This window comes from Esox lucius, chromosome 17 (genome assembly GCF_011004845.1).
Source record: "Esox lucius isolate fEsoLuc1 chromosome 17, fEsoLuc1.pri, whole genome shotgun sequence".
Lineage (NCBI taxonomy): Eukaryota > Metazoa > Chordata > Actinopteri > Esociformes > Esocidae > Esox > Esox lucius.
The window spans coordinates 40,376,549-40,396,667 of NC_047585.1; the positions used below are offsets into that span (position 1 = coordinate 40,376,549).

General features: G+C 42.4%; 1 protein-coding gene across 1 annotated transcript in view; it reads right to left on the minus strand.

Moving 5' to 3' along the window:
• LOC105024793 (copine-9) overlaps positions 1–20,119 on the minus strand; it is a 120,636-nt gene that overhangs the window by 99,364 nt on the left and 1,153 nt on the right. The window contains exons 2-3 of the mRNA XM_020055335.2: positions 11,940–11,980; positions 3,913–3,959 (exon numbers count right to left, since the gene is read on the minus strand). Of these exons, the coding sequence (XP_019910894.2) occupies positions 3,913–3,959; positions 11,940–11,980 (88 nt within the window). The remainder of the gene's footprint in view (positions 1–3,912; positions 3,960–11,939; positions 11,981–20,119) is intronic.

Below are 20,119 nucleotides of genomic sequence, written 5' to 3' on the forward strand. Positions count from 1 at the left end.
TATTTTCAATCAATCAAATGTATTCATAAAGCCCTTTTTACATCAGCATATGTCACAAAGTGCTTTTACAAAACACCTGGCCTTAAACCCCAAGGAGCAAACAACAGTAGTGTTGAATTTCAGTGGCTAGGAAAAACTCCTTAAAAATGCCAAAATTTAGGAAGAAACCTAGAGAGGACCCAAACTCAGAGAGGTGAACTGTCCTCTTCTGACTGTGCCAGGTAAACATATTAAGATTATAATTGTAATAATCAATAAATGCGAGTCCAGAGTCTATTTAAACTTAGTCCAGGTCAGAAGCATGACCAGACGGACAAGGACAGGGACAACACGGGGGGAGGGGGAGGTGTCAGCACAGTGGCAGCTGAAATTATATATATAATGAACAAAAAAAGAAAAGTTCGGCCACTCGGGCCCCATTCATGCTTGGCCCAAGGCCTTCACCCCCGGTAAACCTCGACATTAATAGGTGAGTGAGAGAGCGGTGCAAGCGGTGGCCACAGTCGGAATGTCTCATACAGTGATTAAACCGCAGCATGGCCTGAGGAAGGGTGGGCAGCAAACTGGGAAATTGAAGCATATGGCATCCAGGCTCGGCTCCAATCTGGCAACCGAAGCAGGAAGAAGCTGCTCTTCTCTCCGTCCAGATTATTATTTATTTTTTTTAAGTGTCAGAAAATAGATTAAGATAGTTCTGCTTTCATGGGAACTGAAAGGGTGGAAACTAAACTAACGTTTGAATGTTTTGAGCTGGCTCAAAGTGTTTTTTAATCCAATGTTAGGAAAGAACACAAGTTCTGAAGAGTACATACCAAACTTTAATCACTCTGACAGTGGAGGACAGCAACTTCAAAATATGGGAAGGATAATGAACTGAGCAAAATCAAGCAAAATCTTTAAATAACCTAAGATAACACATTTTCAGCATGAATCCATACACAACTGACAAAATAGCCTACAATGTTTACTGTCCATATGCATCGAACAAATCTGGAATTTTGCACAGGCCAATCTATGATCCTATGAAACTCAAAGGGTCCGAAATTCACAAGGTTTAAAATATTTAGATTGTACCAGATTGTTAGAAAGTGTGATTAAAAATAGTTCTAGAGGAAATACCAAATGTTTATTGAAGAAAATTTTTATGGAGGGAGGGATCATATTGCTATAAAGTTCTGGCTTAGGCTTTACTTGCTGTTATTTATCCCAAAAAGTGTTTTAATCTGTGATTGATTGCTGCCCCTTTAATACATAAAACAGCAATCTAGAAATTTTTATCCAACCTTCTCTAAAATTATCTGAAAAACTTTAAGATAACAATCTTCAGAAGGACCAGCACATCCATGTTATAGGGATCACTCCTGTCTGACATTAGACTGTTTTCTCTGATATTTACAGAATATGGATTGCTTGTATGGACCCAGAAATATCAGAAACCGTGAAGACCACATTATGTGTTTGTTCTCTAAATGGGTGAGATTGCATTGACAGAGTAATCAATTGAACACAAGGTCCAATCTAAAATGTTGCTTCAACATTTAACACATAAAAAGAACCATAACCTCACCCTCCCATAACCATAACATCCTCACCCTCCCATAACCACAACATCTTCACCCTCCTATAACCATAACATCCTCCCATAACCATAACATCCTCACCCTCCCATAACCATAACATCCTCATCCTCCCATAACCATAACATCCTCATCCTCCCATAACCATAACATCCTCATCCTCCCATAACCATAACATCCTCACCCTCCCATAACCATAACATCCTCCCATAACCATAATATCCTCACCCTCCCATAACCATAACATCCTCATCCTCCCATAACCATAATATCCTCACCCTCCCATAACCATAACATCCTCACCCTCCCATAACCATAACATCCTCACCCTCCCATAACCATAAGCTTTTTATAATATAGGATGGGTGAATTGGTGAATGGGTAATTGTGTCTGTACTTTCATCAGGCCTCATTGGATAGGGAAGTGGTGAAAGTTTGTGCTGAAAGAGATGTAGTTGGTGAATTTCAACCTGCAGCAGCAGTATTTGTCCACCGGCAGCGCTAGACCACCCTAGACCAACCTAGATCACTCTAAAGTCTAGACCAAGCTAGACCACCCTTGACTAATCTAGACCACCCTAGAATCACTATTGTGTTTACATCAATATACATTGGTATAGTGAATTCAAGGTATTTGTGTGTGTGTGTGTGTGTATTTGTATGTATACTGTAGTGCCCCCCCCCCTCCCCCAACAGACTGCTTTAGGCTTGCTGGGCAGGGTCTATCTGTGGGGTTTCCTGCAGAGGGTAACCACTGAGCACCTTTGATAGCACCACGTAGACATTAGACCAGAAACATAGGGGAGGTAGAGGGAGAGAGATGGAGAGGTAGAGGGAAAGATATGGGAGGAGAGAGAGATAGATGTAGACAGAAACATAAGGGAGGTACAGAGAGAGAGGTAGAGAGAAAGATAGTGAAGGTAGAGAGAAAGATAGAGGAGGTAGAGAGAAAGATAGAGGAGGTAGAGAGAAAAATAGTGAAAGTAGAGAGAAAGATAGAGGAGGTAGAGAGAAAGATAGAGGAGGTAGAGAGAAAGATAGAGGAGGTAGAGAGAAAAATAGTGAAAGTAGAGAGAAAGATAGAAGAGGTAGAGAGAAAGATAGAGGAGGTAGAGAGAAAGATGGTGAAGGTAGAGAGAAAGATAGTGGATGTAGAGAGAAAGATAGAGGAGGTAGAGAGAAAGATAGAGGAGGTAGAGAGAAAGATAGAGGAGGTAGAGAGAAAGATGGTGAAGGTAGAGAGAAAGATAGTGGATGTAGAGAGAAAGATAGAGAAGGTAGAGAGAAAGATAGAGGAGGTAGAGAGAAAGATAGAGGAGGTAGAGAGAAAGATAGAGGAGGTAGAGAGAAAGATAGAGGAGGTAGAGAGAGAGGCAAGAAGAAAGGGAGAGTGATAATCCTCTGTAATTTGGTGACCGAATGTTTTCATTATTCACACCAAAAATCAATAATTACAATATTTTGAACGGCTTTTTCCTGATTAATTCTGATGTCTTTTCCCAATGTGACTGCAGCAGAGCATTTCACACATGCATGTTTAAACTCTCCCTCTGGCTATGTCTAGCTGACAAGATTGGTGATTCATAATGGATTATAAGGCCATAGGTTGGGAAAGAATCTTAATTGGAACCAGTTAGAACATGTTCAGATCAGTTAGACCCAGTCAGGTCCAGTTAGGATCGGTTCCACCCTTTTAGTTCCTGTTAGGCCATGATTCTGCCCAAGTAATAGTTACAATTTCACGATCGATCGCTACTGCTTATACAGCAGAAGCTTTTATCCAGAGGAATAAGCTGTGGTGCCTTCCTCAAGGGCACAGCAGCAGATGTTTTCGCGTTGTCGGTTCTGGGATTCAAACTGTTGACCCGTTGGGTGCTCAGCAATTTTTTAAATAGCTTTTAATGCAGCGATCTTTATCTTTACCTCTCACTCTACGGTCAACCTTTTTGTTGAGTAACGTGCTTGAGATCCAGTTTTTGGCTGCGTCCACTCAATAACGTTACCCTAGGCCAGCGAACACTCAAGCCTTTTGACATTTGAAGGCCAATAACTGGCGTCAACATCACTGGCTCGTGGCTACAGCACGGTTTCCACCAGGACCGGGTTTCCACCAGGACCGGGTGAAACTACAGCACTGATTTCAAAAATAGAAATCCATATACTGTACTGACTTTCATTTGTTGAGTTCAATAATTAAAATTTAAAGTCAGTCCTATAGGTTTTGTTATTGTGCCATTGTTTTTGTGAGATTGAGTTTGTTACACCGTATATAATTACAAAGAATAATTGGATATTTCTTTCATGGCCATATTTTGTGAGAAGTATTTTCACTCACCTCTCTCCACTCCTTTGTTCCAATGCCTTGAACAAACAACACCACAACTGTGAAGGGAGAAATAGGACAGAAAAAAGACAAAAGGAAAAATAAATATTAACATTATCCACAATAAAACAAGTCACACAAAAGTTTCAATAGAAAATCCTACATGAGATATGTTTTAGCAAACTTTGAATTATAGGTAGATAAAGGAATTTCTTTCAGTAGGGACAGAAGCTGTTAAAACCTCTCAAACGTTGAATTGCGCCAACATATCACAGATCAATTGCATCCTGACATTGAGAGAATTTCCCAGCATTATATTATGCTCAGTTTGGGAAGGACAAGAGAAATATATTTTTCAAGGCCAGGCATTTATAGGCAGTGTAGGTCAGCATACTGGAGTGGCTATGATTTACACATCAACAAGCATATGGTTAATGTCAATGTGACAAACAGCTGGTCCTTATTCATTGTGCCCCCCCCCCCCCCCCCCCCCCACTGTAGGATGTTTCTCTGATGAAGTGTTGAACTTATAAAAATACCTCATTCTACACTGGACGGCTCCCTGAACAAAAACACTGGTGAGTGCCAATCCCCTCCCCATGTCCTCCAATATTTTTTTAAAGGGAACATTTGCTGCGCCCCAAAGCGGCACCCAAGCCCCACCCCCACCCCTACTCGCTGCCACCATGGCACAGAGAGCCACAGCACCACATCAAAGGGGAGCGTGGCCAACACGCCATGTACAGAAACCAATCGGCACAACGCCGCGCAACGACGGGACGAGTTCCTGCCAGCCGTAGATCTGTGAAGGCACAGCCCCGGCCCCGGCACTTCCCCTCCTCCTCTGCCTTCTTCAAAGGAGAAAAGAAAACGGAGGAAAAGGAGGGAGAAACAGGGTCAAACTAAATTAATAATGCACGACAGATGGATGAGGAAAGGAGCGGATGAGAAAGGAAAGGATGAGAGATTGCAACCTTAAAGTTAGTGACTGATGGAGTTGAGGCAGAGAGGGGGATGGAGAGGGGGATGGAGAGGGGGGTGGAGAGGGGGGAGAGAGATACCGCAGCTCGGGGGAGGGAGGGAGGGATGGATGGATGCACTACATGGAAGGGGAAGAGGGCTTCCTGAAACATTTAAGGGCTCAGAGTGATTGTGTCGCCCATTAAAGTGATACAACGGCATATTTCGGAAATGTGTCCGTGCCTAAACCTGTCTGACTTAAGTGCTGGAATGCCTGTCGGGGTGTCTCCCTCACGGGGAGCTGGAGCCGGGCTACGTAAACACGGGTCAGGCACCAGTCCCTGCCCGCGGCACCTCATAAAACCATGTGGCAAATATGAAAGGAATAAGCATCTGGTCACAGCAGACGTATTCAATTCAGTCCGTTCAGATCAATTGTGAGATATAACACGCGGCATGCATTTTATGTGATGCATTCCGGCTGAGCGGTCACAGTTTAGCATTTTTTTCCGATAAGCAGCGCGCGGCTCGTGGTATGCGGTATGCTAAAAGCCCTCCTTCCTGTGTGCTACAGCACATGATTGATGGCACTTATCACATTAACTCACCGGCAGCATTCAAGAGACAGTCGACACATCGGCCGTAACAACACGCCTTTCACTGTATGGGATTGGTGTCACAAGCCACTTCTCTATTTCACCGTCTTTCTCAGTGGCCTGAGTGGATGTGTCTAAACTCAGTGCATGTCCTGTGGAGGAAACCAGCCATTTCAGGGCCGAACGAATGTACGTGAGCCGAAACAAACATTCCAACTACAAAATATCTGTATGCCTTTTGGTCACATCAACCAACCTAACCAACTAAGATAATATAACAAACGTTTATTCATGTAGTGCAATGGGGATGGAGAAACTATAGCCCGCAGGATATAAAATATTAATTTCAAAATAAAACGCTTTGGTTCAGCCACCAATGCCTGAACTTAAATGTCTAAAACAAGACTGAAAGTGTGTAGAAATGATTGTGGACTGAGATGTTTAAATAACTGCCCTATGGAATAAAAAAATCCCAATGTGGCCCTCAAGCCAGAAAGTTTCCCTCCCTCTGCCATTTATATAGTGCCGCAGGGGGAGCAGTGCATTTCCTATGCGGTGGTCGGGCATCTGATGTGGCGGTCAGGCATTTGATGCGGTGGTCGGGCATCTGATGCGGTGGTCGGGCATCTGATGCGGTGGTCGGGCATCTGATGTGTGGTCGGGCATTTGATGCGGTGGTCGGGCATCTGATGCGGTGGTCGGGCATCTGATGCGGTGGTCGGGCATCTGATGTGTGGTCGGGCATCTGATGCGGTGGTCGGGCATCTGATGTGTGGTCGGGCATCTGATGCGGTGGTCGGGCATCTGATGCAGTGGTCAGGCATCTGATGCGGTGGTCGGGCATCTGATCAGGCGTTTTCCCATCAGCAGATCCATTCCCCGGCAAGCACAACAGACACAACCTACCCTATGATAGACACTTCTGAGGCAAGGAGGGGACCACCAGCAGCTGCACTTCTGAGGGGATGAAGAAACCCCCAACCGTCGCAAACATCCCCCAACTACTCCTGAGGAAATGAGGGCAATGAGGGGATGGAGGGATGGGGGACTAAAAATAGATTGGGTCTAGCACTCAAAAGAAAGATCCTCCAAAACACAGGTCTGAAAAGTGGTCCTTCACCAAGCCTGATCAACCTTTCCAAGCTCTCCCATATCACTCTGCCTCAACGCTCCTTCAGCAGGCTTCCAGTGGAAGACCATGGTGTTGGACTATGGCGCAGCAAGGGGAGCTGCCCATCCCAATCTACATCGCTACAGCATTACCACCAAGCAGTGCCTGTACTTTTTAATATTATTTGTCTCCTCTTCCTTCTGGCTAATTGCTACTTTTTTGAGGTGTACTATCTACTGTGGTTGTCCCTATAAGTGTCCGCTAAATCCATTTATTTCAATCAAATTTTCATTTTATAAAACCCTTTTTACATCAGCAGTTGTTTTGCAAATGAACGAAGACCCGAGGCCAATCCGAGTCGGCCGAGCTGAGTAGAGGGGCAGGCTGCCAAGACACGCGTCCTTTAGTGAGCGTCTCACGCTGACATCACCGACCCCGACTCTGGCCCCGGTTGAATCTTGTTGGTCACTCTGGACTGAACGGGACATGAAAGACCCGGCTTCCCCAGGACCACTGAGTGTCTGCCTTTCACAGTGTCCTGGACTGGGTTTGAAGTCCAAGACCCCACAGGGTCAAATCATTCATCTGCTCTTGCGCATGTGCATGGACAGACCCAGACTCGCCGCAGGGTCCAAAGTAGAGGAGTTTAGTAGTCCCTCTAAATGGCGGTGCTCTCCCTCCAAAAAACACGGTATCAATAAAGGTGTGTGTGTGTGTGTGTGTGTGTGTATAACCACGAACAGAGAGATTATCTATTTCAGGATGAAAATAGCTAAAAATAGCTCAACATCAATTGAGAATAAATAAAATAATAGTGCCGAATAATTTATTCAAAATATGTCATTATTAGACACACAAACCATCACTGAATAAAGAATAAACAACATATCCATTTAGACATTGGTTAAACCCCTAAAAAGTTCCCAAAATGTCCCCGAATTGCAAGCATATTGCAAATTCCCCCAAGCAGACTCTGGTCCAAAGAAGTGTCCTAAATAGCTCTCTGAAAATCAACTCTGGACCTCAAAGCCAGATGCACTGCTTTTTGTTCCCCTTTAATCAGGCGAAGATGTCTTTAGAAGATGACCAGTAAGTGTCTTGAGGGGCTAACTAGTACCTTCAGACTTGTGGTTTTCAACTGCATTCCTTGATTACCTCTGACTGTAGTCATTCTTAATGTTGTCCCAGACAATCACACAGAATTTAAATGGTCAACTGATCATCAGGCTCTGTGTGCTGCTGGGGGTACTCGAGGACAGGAGTCGGGCTCCAAAGCTTTAGAATAGGGGTACCCAAACTGTGGGCCATGTCTCACTAGTGGGTACCAGCAAGGGTCAAAGTGTGCAGCGGTATTTAATTTCTTTTAATTTCTTATTTTTCTTTAAAAACTTTTTTGGAGTGAATCTAAACAAACATGAACAATGAGTTTCAATATCCACCATACAAATACAGAGTAAGCCAGCCAGTACTGAAAGACTAAATAAAGCTGGCTAGGTTTTGAAAAAATCTATTTTCCTTTACAGTTTACCTCTCTGGTGTGTGAAGTTAATTAGGGGCAGGAATTAAGTATACGCTTGGTATGACAGGGGTATTCAACTCTTACCCTATGAGGGCCAGAACCTGCTGGTTTTCTGTTCTACTTCTCCGTGAATTACTCCCTATCTAACGTCCCAGGTCTAAATATGTCCCTGTTTAGAGGCATACAATAAGAAATTGCAGTGGAACTGACTTTGAGCAGCATAGTGGAATAAGCTTGAATAAGCAATAGGTTTCCCTCTGGCAAGCATCCATTTTCTTTGGAACCGTTTACTGTGAATGTTTCTGGAATTCAGTTCTGACCTAGGGACACAGCAGTTAACCTTTTTTGTTACGATCTCCACTGACTATTGACAGCCCATAACTTAAGTTTCTCGCTCTGAAGAAGGGGCATGGCACAAAGTCGAAATCAAACGAGGAAATCAATTGAGGGGTTTTGTGTAAAAAAGAAGCTCTGCGTCATGCACACAAACACTAATGAGAAAATTTATTGAAATGTTTTGGCATTGGTACAAACGTCTTGTGTGACACGCATGTTGGCGAATGCATGCACACACGCACGCACGCACACACGCACGCACGCACACACAAACACACGCGCACAGGCACACGCACGCACAGGCACGCGAACGCACACGCAGGCACGCACACACTGCCTTCCAGAGGCAAGGAAGTACTCTCGTCCTGGATACAGAAATTACTTGTCTTTTCTAGGTCAGTGGGATTGACTACACTGCCTCCCGAGTGTGCTGTGTAGCACCACAGTGGGTTCTGAGTTCAGGGCTGTGAATTTCCACACAAACAGTAGTCTTTCCATTCACGTTCAGCTGAATGGGGATGCGTCTCCTTTGAAAATACAGATGTATTCGGTAGAAATGTTCAGCAACAAGCTGTATTTTGACGGCCAACAAGAAACGGAATTCAGACCTGTGTGTCATCGATGCCAACGCCCTCCTCAACAACATCTGTAAACAAAGAGATTTTCCTGGCCACCCAAAATCCTCGCCCGATGACACTGCGTGTGACCAACAAATTCAGTTCATCACATACAGCCGTTGTCTTGGGAATTTAGTAAACGCAGGATATCAGTCACTCGAGTTCTGTCAAAATCCAATCACTTGTGTCCGGGACATGGCACGTGGCTAGTAGCATGTGCACGTGTGGATGAACTAATCTACAGGCAGATTGTTTTTTGTCTATACAGGGGAGAGGTTCAAAAATAAAAGCAACATCCTGCATCCAGTGAGGGCCCTACAGGCTCTAACTACATACAGCGTAGAACTGTTTTGTTCAACATTTTATTTCCATTTTATTTGTGTCACAAATGACAGATCACAGTCTTCACTAGAAGTGAAGTGTTCACTAGAACATTTTCACTACCCTTCCTGCCTTCTGGTGAAGAAAAAAGTAATTACATCTGATCACTTTGATGTGACAAGATGTCTGGTCCATACACAACATTTAAATCTGGAGAGATGTTACCAGCTATGGTGACCCATCATAAAGCTGCAATCAGACAATTTCTTTCCTGGTGGCAATATTGCGTGTCATCCAACCACAGAGATCTGAAGGTATACCGTCTGTCCACAAAAAGCGAGTCACTGTCAAACGCCAAACACCCATTCGCTTGCATGGATACAACACATACACTTCCAACAGGCAGAGGCACTGTGGCACAGCACAACGCACACATGGGAATGTGCACCAACAAACACAAAAACAATTGCCGGAACTGCATTCAAAGTGATGGCCAGAAATGGCGTACCCTTAAAACTTAAATGCCTAAATCCTAGCCCCTGAGCTTAAACTTAACCCAAGCCTGTAACTGGTGTGGTTTATGGGAGGACAGGCCAAAGGTCCCCACTTTGTTATCAATTCGAGCACAAACAGATACACACGGACAAACCCACACTTACACAAACAAACCCACACATTCACACACAAACCCACTCATTCACACACAAACCAACACATTCACACACAAACCCACACGTACACACACAAACCCACACGTACACACACAAACCCACACGTGCACACACAAACTTCTTGGTTAGCATATATTAAAGCACTAGTGGCATACATCGAAGTCCCAGTGTGGCCCAACGCTTCGTCTAGAATGTAATTTCCCCACAACGAGCACATTTCATTTGCACACGCAACAACCGTTCTAATAGACAGGCTCCTTAATCACTCCGAGCAGTCTCTTGCTACTCTGGTGGCTGGACTGAGACTCAGCATTACCTACAACCAGGGGATACACTTGGCAGGAGACAGTAGGAATGAGACTTAGGGGGAACTGAGCTCCACCAGCCAGCAGTTTAACATTTCAGATACGACTGGAAAGTAGCAAGTAGGGCTCCCCCACTTCCCAATTCCCAATTTAACCCCTGCCTAAAAGTTAAGGGTCACTTTAGATAAGACCAATTAATTGCCGCGATTTACCTTTAATGGAATGAACTGGCGGAGTTTGGTTGAGAACAAGCACTTAGGAATGTTTTGTGTAGTTCAATGTACAGGTGCATCTCAAAATAAATGTATATTGTGGAAAAGTTCCTTTTTTCCTCATAATTCTAATAAAAAAGTGACACCATATATTCTAGATTCATTACACATTAAGAGAAACATTTCAAGCCTTTTTTGTTTTAATCTTGATGATTACGGCTTACAGCTCATGGAAATCAAAAATCCAGGATCTCAAAATATTAGAATAAAACATTCACAATACAGAAATGTTGAACTGAGAAGAGCTCTAATCAGCTAATTAACCTCCTGAACCACAATCATGGGGAAGACTGCTGACTTGACTGTTGTCCAGAAGACACTCATTGACACCTTCAGCATGGAGGGTAAGCCACAGAAGGTCATTGCTGAACGGGCTGGCTGTGTCCAGGAAATGGGCTACAAATGTCGCATTCCTAGTGTCAAGTCACAAAGAACTGGCCAGTTGCTCAGTGGTCCAAAGTCCTCTCTTCAGATAAAAGTACATTTTGCATTTCATTTGGAAATCAAGGTCTGGAGGAAGAGTGGAGAGGCACAAAATCTGAGTTGCTTGAAGTCCAGTGTGAAGTCTCCACAGTCGGTGATGATGTGTGGTCCCACTTTGTTTAATAGAGTCCAGAGTCAATGCAGCCGTCTACCCAGAGATTTTGGAGCACTTCATGCTTCCATCTGCTGACAAGTTTTATGGAGATTTCCTTTACCAGCAGGACTTGGCACCTGCCCACAGTGCCAAAACGACTGGTAACTGGTTTGCTGCTCAGTTATTACTGTGCTTGATTGGCCAGCCAACCCGCCTGACATGGACCCCATAGAAAGCCTATGTTGTATTGTCAAGAGGAAGATGAGATCTACCAGACCCAAGAACACAGACGAGCTGAAGGCCGCTATCAAAGCAACCAGGGCTTCCATAACACCTCAGTAGTGCCACAGGCTGATTGCCTTCATGCCACGCCGCATTGATGCAGTAATTAATGCATAAATTAACATACTTTGCAGGTGTTTTGAGTTAATTAGCTGATTAGAGCTCTTCTCAGGTCGACATTTCAGTATTGTACATTTTTTATTCTAATATTATGAGATACTGGATTTTTGATTTCCATGAGCTGTAAGCCAAGACTGAAACCAAAGTCAAGACTGAAACAAAAAAGGTTTAAAATGTTTCACTTTGTGTGTAATGAATTGGAATGTTGACAATTAGAATTAGAACAGCAGAATGCCATGTAAATGCCTCTACATGCTAGTAATGACATGCCATGCAGATATTCAGAATCCTTTAGAAGTGCTAACATGAAGGGCTTTGTAACCCCTGTCACGCGTCAGCATGCATCACATACCAGGGTCTGACTTGGAGAAGGTGTCCATGTCCAACAGGTTCCTGTTTGAATGAAAGAGAAGGGCGACGTATTAGAAATGACACACAATCAAAACGACAAGCGGAGCGTAACGCGAGCGTGTGTGGTTCCGGCCTCGCCGCTGAGCGACATCGACCACAAGCGTCACTGGGAGTCAGACCGCCGTAAAAAACGGACAGCAAGACGCTGAAAAGTACATTGGTAGAGACCACTTGGGCAAAATGATTGGTTATAAATGAAATAACCCCAATTTAATCTCCTACTCTGGTCGGTATGGGGACTGCTGTCATTTAAACTTAAGACCAGGACAGAGGGGTATTATCTCTGTGGCGTCTGGGTTCTCTCGGGGCTTTGCGCTCAGAGGGGGGCGTTTGTGTGTGGTCTCGGACCGGTGGAGTGTAACTTGTGCCTGCTGACGTGTGAAGGAACATGTCTCTGGGGATTGGCTCACATGTACAGTTTCAGGCAGACATCAGACTAGCAGGTCACAGGGGACTTGCTGGACAGTGGAGTGTTACAGATCCAAAGTAGAAAAAGCTGTGTCTTTCGTACGTTTTCCTTGGCATAGCCTCATGCTGGTCATTTTCACATTATCAATGAGCCCTTATTATCAACTCCCAATTCCCTGAACCATAGTTTAAAATACTCTCTTCTTTAATTATACTAATAGCTGGTCTTGATGAGTGATGTTAAAAAATTACAATTCCTTCAGCCCGTCTCATCGCCTCCGTTGTTTTTTTTGGCCCAATGAGGACATGAGGTGAACACATCCAATCAGAGGGCACCCCTGCTGTGATTGACATTCTCCAACAGGGCTGCCCCATCCCCAGCTCCATGTTGACCTACTTGTTACCTCCTGTTAAATCAGCCCCCCTCAGCACCACTCTATGAGAAAAACCTTCACATCCCACCAAGTGAATTTGGAGGGTTGCCCCAGTCGAGACTTTCTGTCTAGAAAACACCTAAAATAATTTTACTTAGAGATCTGAATGTTTTGGCAGTGGAGTTGGTCGCTAACAGTGTTGCACAACTCAGGTAAATTTCCCCCAAAATCCTTTAAAGAATTCCCAGGTTCCTCGGTTTTGTGCTTATTCCCCGCTGATTCCAATAACATTTAAATATGTAGGAAATGTGGGTTGTGTTGGTTTGAGGGTGTTACAGTACCGATGTACATACAACAATACACATACATTTTTATATGGCTTGGTTGATGCAAATTTGATGCCCAAGAGTGGTGTGTTTGATTCCCACTAAATCCCACCTAAACTGCTGTTTTTTTTTTTTACTGTAAATTGTTTGGGTCAGAATGTCGGCTCAACGGAACTTTACGCATTGTGCCATACAACAGGGACTTCCAGTTTTCCATTAATGGAGAGTAACAACAGCACAACACATCTTAAGACGACATTCACAATTCTCGGATTGGTTGAACAGTGCACAAAATAACCTAACATGGTTTCCCCGTTCTCGTAAATATATTTACATGGGGGGGGATCTAGTTTCAGGCATTTCTTTGAACACCAGCTAGGTTCGGTCGGCAAACATAGATTTGTACACTTTCATATTTATATCAAAAGGTAGTGTACAGAACTAAAAAAAAATATATATCCCAGCTTACCAACATGGATTGTGTCAAGTTAAGGTAAAATTGTTGGCGGCGCTATGGCGACACTGTTAGCTAATAATACACAGTAACTGGGCCACACAGGTGGCCTGGCCCAACCTGACCGCTGGGTTCACTGGGAATGTGGAAGGAAGGATGTGGAACGACAGGTTTATACAGTCCCCAACACCAAGCACTTGACAGTTATTCTTCTTTCATCTAGAAATACTGCACAGCCGTCAGCCAATCAGAATTGAGTATTCAGCCAAGCCGCAGTATGTCTAGTTAACATCCAGAGTATGAGCCAAGCATCCATCAAAACTCTCTGAATTGGAAAACAGTTCCCAAGGGAAAGAATGGCTGGTATATTGATGGCTGTAACCCCCAATAAGTAAAGCCTGGACTGACAGCATCTCTTCCAAGAAAACTGCCTGTAGTTGCTACTTTGTTTAAGAACCCTTCAGTTTGACAGCAGAATTTCCATTAAGTCGTGATAAAGTGGCAAACTATGAAATCCTAATGAGGCTTTCATAAACCTAAATCGAACTGCAAAGTGAAACGATGGAAAACGTAATGATCGTGATAATACACAGGAACGATAATGAAAATGTATTAAATAACAACAAAGAAGAAGTATTATTCCGGTTAGTCAAGGCTTTGTTTTAGTTCTTCCAAATCATTACTTGCGAAAAATGAGAGAAGTATAAGAAAAATGATTGGACTCTAATTATTTTGGTTATTTTTTTTAGTCCCTAATTGGCATCGTACCAATCCAACAGTGAGAGTAGAGGGACATTTGAGGTTAATAGGTGATTTGCTGAAGAGATAGGGAGGCAATTTACTTCACAAGCGACCCGTTGGAGCAGTCATTTTCTAGTGGTAATTATGGTAAAGCACAGCGATGGCCAACACGCTCTGCTTGTCCAACAGGACCACACGGGACCTCGGCTTGTCCAACAAGACCGCACTAGAGCTCCATTTGTGTGGCGGGTGTCTCAGCTCTTATATAAGAAACCGGCGGTACAGAAAGAGAGAGACAGAGAATTTGTGCATGCACACACACTCATGCACAAATACTCAAGTAGACACACACACACACACCTACTTGTGTCCACACTCTCTGTCTCTCATATCTGTATCCTTGCTTTTTCCACGTTTTCTTTTCCCCTTTGCATTCTCTCTATGTAGAAATATGAGCCAACCCCACAGTGTCATGCATCTCAGAGTGAATGGGCAGAACAAGCCATTTGCATGAATGTGGTTTCCTTCCTGTAATCGCCTGAAGAAATACCACAGAGGAAAACATGCTAGACTTCCGTGGGTAAAACCTTGGAGGAGGGGTAATACGAAGAGGAATAAACTCAGAGGGGGATGAACTGAAAGAAAGACAGAGAGAGAAATTGAGAGGAAGAATTGATGGAAAAAAGAGAGGGGAAGGAGGATAGTGGAAAGGGAGAAAGTTGAGCTGGGGCATAAACTGTAAAAGGTAACTGCCAAGCTCATTAAATTAATTGAGTAGAGACCACTGAAAACATAAACAAAGGTCAGTGGACCTCAAATCATCAAAGTGGTACTAACACATATGTCAATTGTATTTAATATTTCTTTTTATATTAGGTTACTGAGTAAATATAACCTGTTATATTTAACATGTTGATATTTTTCCAAAATACACTTGATTTATCTGTGTTGTATGAATTCATAATAATTAAGTTATGAATACTCACTAGAGCCATGAGACTCAGTTGATTTTAATGAATTTTTAAGGCAGAGAAGACTATTCCTACAATAGTATTGAGCAGTTTGCATTCCTATGAAGCTTAATAGGCAAGACAAACAGATATCAAAACAGTTTGGCAAACTGATGTCCTACTATAAGACAAAAACAATTCCCCCTTAAAGAAAGGAAAATGCAGCACATGCTACAGCTTTTCCCCCAGGTACTTCCAGAGAAATGACCGATGTGCATGCTGGATAATGCCTGCTATGGTGGGTAAAGGTGACACAGACTGTCACAAGAAACACATAAATACATTATCTTAAACTAGCTACACTAAATAAATTGCTGATGAGGACTAATCATTTATCAAGAATGGACCCATTATTTCCATGTTGTGACCAACAAAAATTATAGTTAATAACACACAATAGTTTTAGATATGTCATCAGGCTGGCCATGTCATAATATAATAATTTATAATATTGAGCATTATTTATTAAATACTTTGATTAGATATACTCAAATGATTTGTGGAAACAGGTTTCTACCAAAACATTTTGAGCTCAGCTGATCAGGTTTTACAGTGTAGGGATTGTCTCCAGTTGGAATGTGGGAGGGGAAATAGAAATGGCAGGGAACATTTGTATGTCAAAGAATTTTTTTTTTTTTTTAATTAAAATTACTTTGCATGAGGTTACAGACTTTTCGGGACTGTGTTGTAAAAAGACCAGAATGGTTAGGGTTAAAACAATAAACCAACCTTCCTCAGTCATTTACCAAAGGAGGGCAATGAGGAGGTTGCACTTTTGAACCTGATAAACGATTGATGTTGAACCTGATAAAATAAAATAAAAACGGAATGCCATGCACTTTTCAAGGCTCACTAATTCAGCTTGCTTGTGCATGTATCAAGATGTTAGGTATCTTTCAAAGAAGAGCGATGAAAGAAATTGGTGGAAGAGCCAGGCCTGTTTGATGTTGCAATGCCTTCTCGGATCAGGAGTTCAGACACTGAGGTCGAGAGACATCATTCAAAAACCATTAGGTTGAAAGACATATGTTGTTGTATGTGACAAAATATAAGCACACAATTACAACATAATAACAGGTTCCCCCAAAAAATAATACATAACTCGTCCCTGATTGAATTTTACCCAGTCTCTGTTATCATACACATTCTGTAGCTAGTGTTATTTTAATTGCCTTACCACTGACAGCCGTTAGTGTGTGGCAATGTTCTTATACAGACTTGTCTGTGTTTGTTTTGAAAATTCATGGGTATTTCCGGCAAGACATGGCAGACCCTGTAGGTCTCCGTGTGTCAAGTACTCTCTCATATTCACAGCTGATGCCCAGTTGCCATGGAGCAAGTTTTCCATTGGGGAATTCCCCCAACCCCATTCTGTCAGTGTCAGGGAACGAAGACACCACCACCCCCCCCCCCCCCCCCCCCCCCCCCGTGGACCATCTATGTCTGTTCGATCGTCCATGGGAAGGCTGAAAATGCTAAACTCGCCAACTTCACATTTCCCACTCTAACAAGGACCTCTGTTGGCAATATCCTTACAGTTAATACTGGGGTGGCGCCACTTTTGTACGATTAACATCAAACAAAATCCTTAGCAGTGCTAAGATTAACAATGATATCAAAAGCAAACCATTAAACCAAACATATCGAGGGCAAAAACAAAATATTGCAATAGAATTTGCTTTAGAATCCGAGAACAAAGCTTGGGACTGTAAATCAACACGATTGAAACTAAGCATGTCCTTGTATGCAATTTTCTGCTTCGGTTGGATCTGATCACATCACCCTGACCTTTGCACTCACCGCCTTTATCGGCAAGTAGCACATTTTTAAACACCAACTCCAGCAGCACAGCACCTTGCATCCCACGGCCCGGCTCTCCGCGGAAATTTAGAACCTGTGTTCATCCCAATACGCCAGAGCAGTGAGGCGGATATCTTCCACAGTACTGTGGACATTTAAGATCTTGTGGCACTTATCGTAAGAGTAGTGCGGTTAAGTTCAACGCCTTGGCCAAATGACCAACCTGGGCCTATCCATCGTGGCTGCCTAACCGTCCCCTTCATTCCTAACTGGCATTGACCCTAGTCTCACCACCAGGCTGAGTGGTGTGTGGTGACCGTTGTGCCACATGGTGGCTGTGCATGAGCCTGCTTGCTGGCGGAAGACAAGAGCTTTTTGCTTAAAACCACATTATTTTGCCTTAATAAAACAGAGTTATTTGACCGCATTGAAATGGGGATGCACGAGCAGAAGATATCCTACTGTCAAATGTGTGTGGGTTATTGGAGTTAAATGTGGGTGCGGGTTATTGGTGTTAAATATGGGTGTGGGTTATTGGTGTTAAATATGGGTGTGAGGTATTGGTGTTAAATGTGGGTGTGGTTTATTGGTGTTATGGGGTTACTTTGTATGCACGGGTCCTATTATGTGGCAGTCGGATTAAAATCCCTTTTTTCCCGCTCCTAATTAGGAAATATTTCAGAAAAGTGCCAATATATATCTACTGTCCAAATGTTTGGGGTCACTTAGAAATGTCTTTGTTTTCCATGAAAATGTATGAATAGGAAATATACCAAAATCAATAGGTAATATAGTCACTGACAAGGTTAGAAAGAAAGATTTTTTTAATCTAAATAATTATTGTGTCCTTCAAACTTTGCTTTTGTCAAAGCATCCTCCATTTGCAGCAATTACAGCCTTGCAGACCTTTGTCATTCTAGTTGTCAGTTTACTGAGTTAATCTGAAGAGATTTCACCCCATGCTTCCTGAAGCACCTCCCACAAGTTGGATTGGCTTTATGGGTACTTCTTACGTACCATACAGTCATGCTGCTCCCACAACAGCTCAATAGGGTTGAGATCCAGACAGAATACCAGCTGACTGCTTCTTCCCTATATAGCTCTTGCATAGTTTTGAGCTGTGCTTTGGGTCACTGTCTTGTTGTAGGAGGAAATTGGCTCCAATCAAGCTCCGTCCACAGGCTATGACATGGCATTGCAAAACGGAGTGATATCCTTCCTTCTTCAAGATCCATTTTACCCTGTACTAATCTCCCACTTAACCATTATATTGACTCCATAATGCTTGACCGATGATGTCAAGCACTCCTCCAGCATCTTTTTAACTTGGTCTGTGTTTCTTCTTTGTGATCAGAACACCTCAAACTGTCCATAACACTGTATTCCAATCACCCTCTATCCAATGTCTGTATTCTTAGCCCGTCTTAATTTTTTCTTTTCATTGGCCGGTCTGACATATGGCTTTTTTTTTTTTGCAGCTCTGCCTAGAAGGCTAACATTCCACAGTTGCCTCTTAACTGTAGACATTGAGACTGGTGTTTTGTGGGTACTACTATTTAATGAAGCTGCCAGTTGAGGACCTGTGAGCCGTCTGTCTCTCAAACTAAACACTCTAATGCGCTCGAGCTCAGTTGTGCACCGGCGCCTCCCACTTCTCTTTCTATTCGGGTCAGTTTGAGCTGTTCTGTGAAAGAGGTAGTACACAGTGTTGTACAAGATCCTCGGTTTCTTGGCAATTTCTCACATGGAATAGCCTGCATTTCTAAGAACAAGAATAGATTGACTAGTTTCAGAAGAAAGTTCTTTGTTTCTGGCCATTTTGAGCCTGTAATCAAACCCAAAATGTATCATGCTCCAGATGCTCAACTAGTCTAAAGAAGGCCAGTTGTATTGCTTCTTTAATCAGCATAGGTTTTCAGCTGTACTAATACATTTGCAAAAGGATTTTCTAATGCTCAATTAGTTTTTTTTTTATTATAAACCTGGATTAGCAAACACAACGTGCCATTGGAACATAGGACTGATGGTTGCTAAGAATAGTCCTCTGTACATGGTATGTAGATATTCCATTTTAAGTCAGCTGTTTCTAGCTACAATAGTAATTTACAACATTAACAATGTCTACTCTGTATTTCTGATCAATTTGGTGTACTGTTAATGGACAACAAATATGCTTTTCTTTCGAAAACAAGTACAATTCTAAGTGACCCCAAACTTTTGAATGGTAGTGTACATAAGTTGGACCCTACTTTATTATAATATAAATGTATTTCCAGTTTTGTTTTGCATACCATAAGTGAGTACTTTAATTATTTCATACAATTATATTTGTATTCATCATTATCAATGAAGAAACCTCACCAATATTAAAACATATTTTACTGACAAAAAGGGGTTTGTGTTAACTTGATTTAGCTACAATAAATTTGCTCTCAATACTTTATAGTTTAGGCTATGTTTTCCTTTTAATATCATTAACTTTTCCTGCAATGATGAGTATTTTTATCCCAGCGTCTTGTGTTTTGCTTCATAATAATTGCACAGAATAACTCAACATATGCTCACAGCTGGAAATGTACTAAAGTTCGGAAAGTCTTCCAACCGATGCCATGTATGTTATTTATATTGTGATCTATGGGGATTGTATTAAAATGAATGTTCAGTCTTCCTTAGCAGCAGGATTGTGATTTAATTGTGATTAAAATGGAATAACACAGAAAATAAAAACAATATACAGTGAATAAAAATGTAAATGCAATTTAAAGTTTAAAAAAACAACAAATATGTGTATTTCCAGTCATGCGAAATCGTTAGGGCCTAATTCATTATGTAAGTTGACTTGTTTACATATATGAAGTGTAACTCAGTAGAACCTTTGAAACTGTTTATTTTATTGTTCAGTATTATCTCATATTTTTCGGGTACAAATGTTGTTTCCTATTTCTCAAATATTATCCACATCGGCTTTTGGGATGTTTTACAGTTCTACTTGTCTGCACAGCTCACAC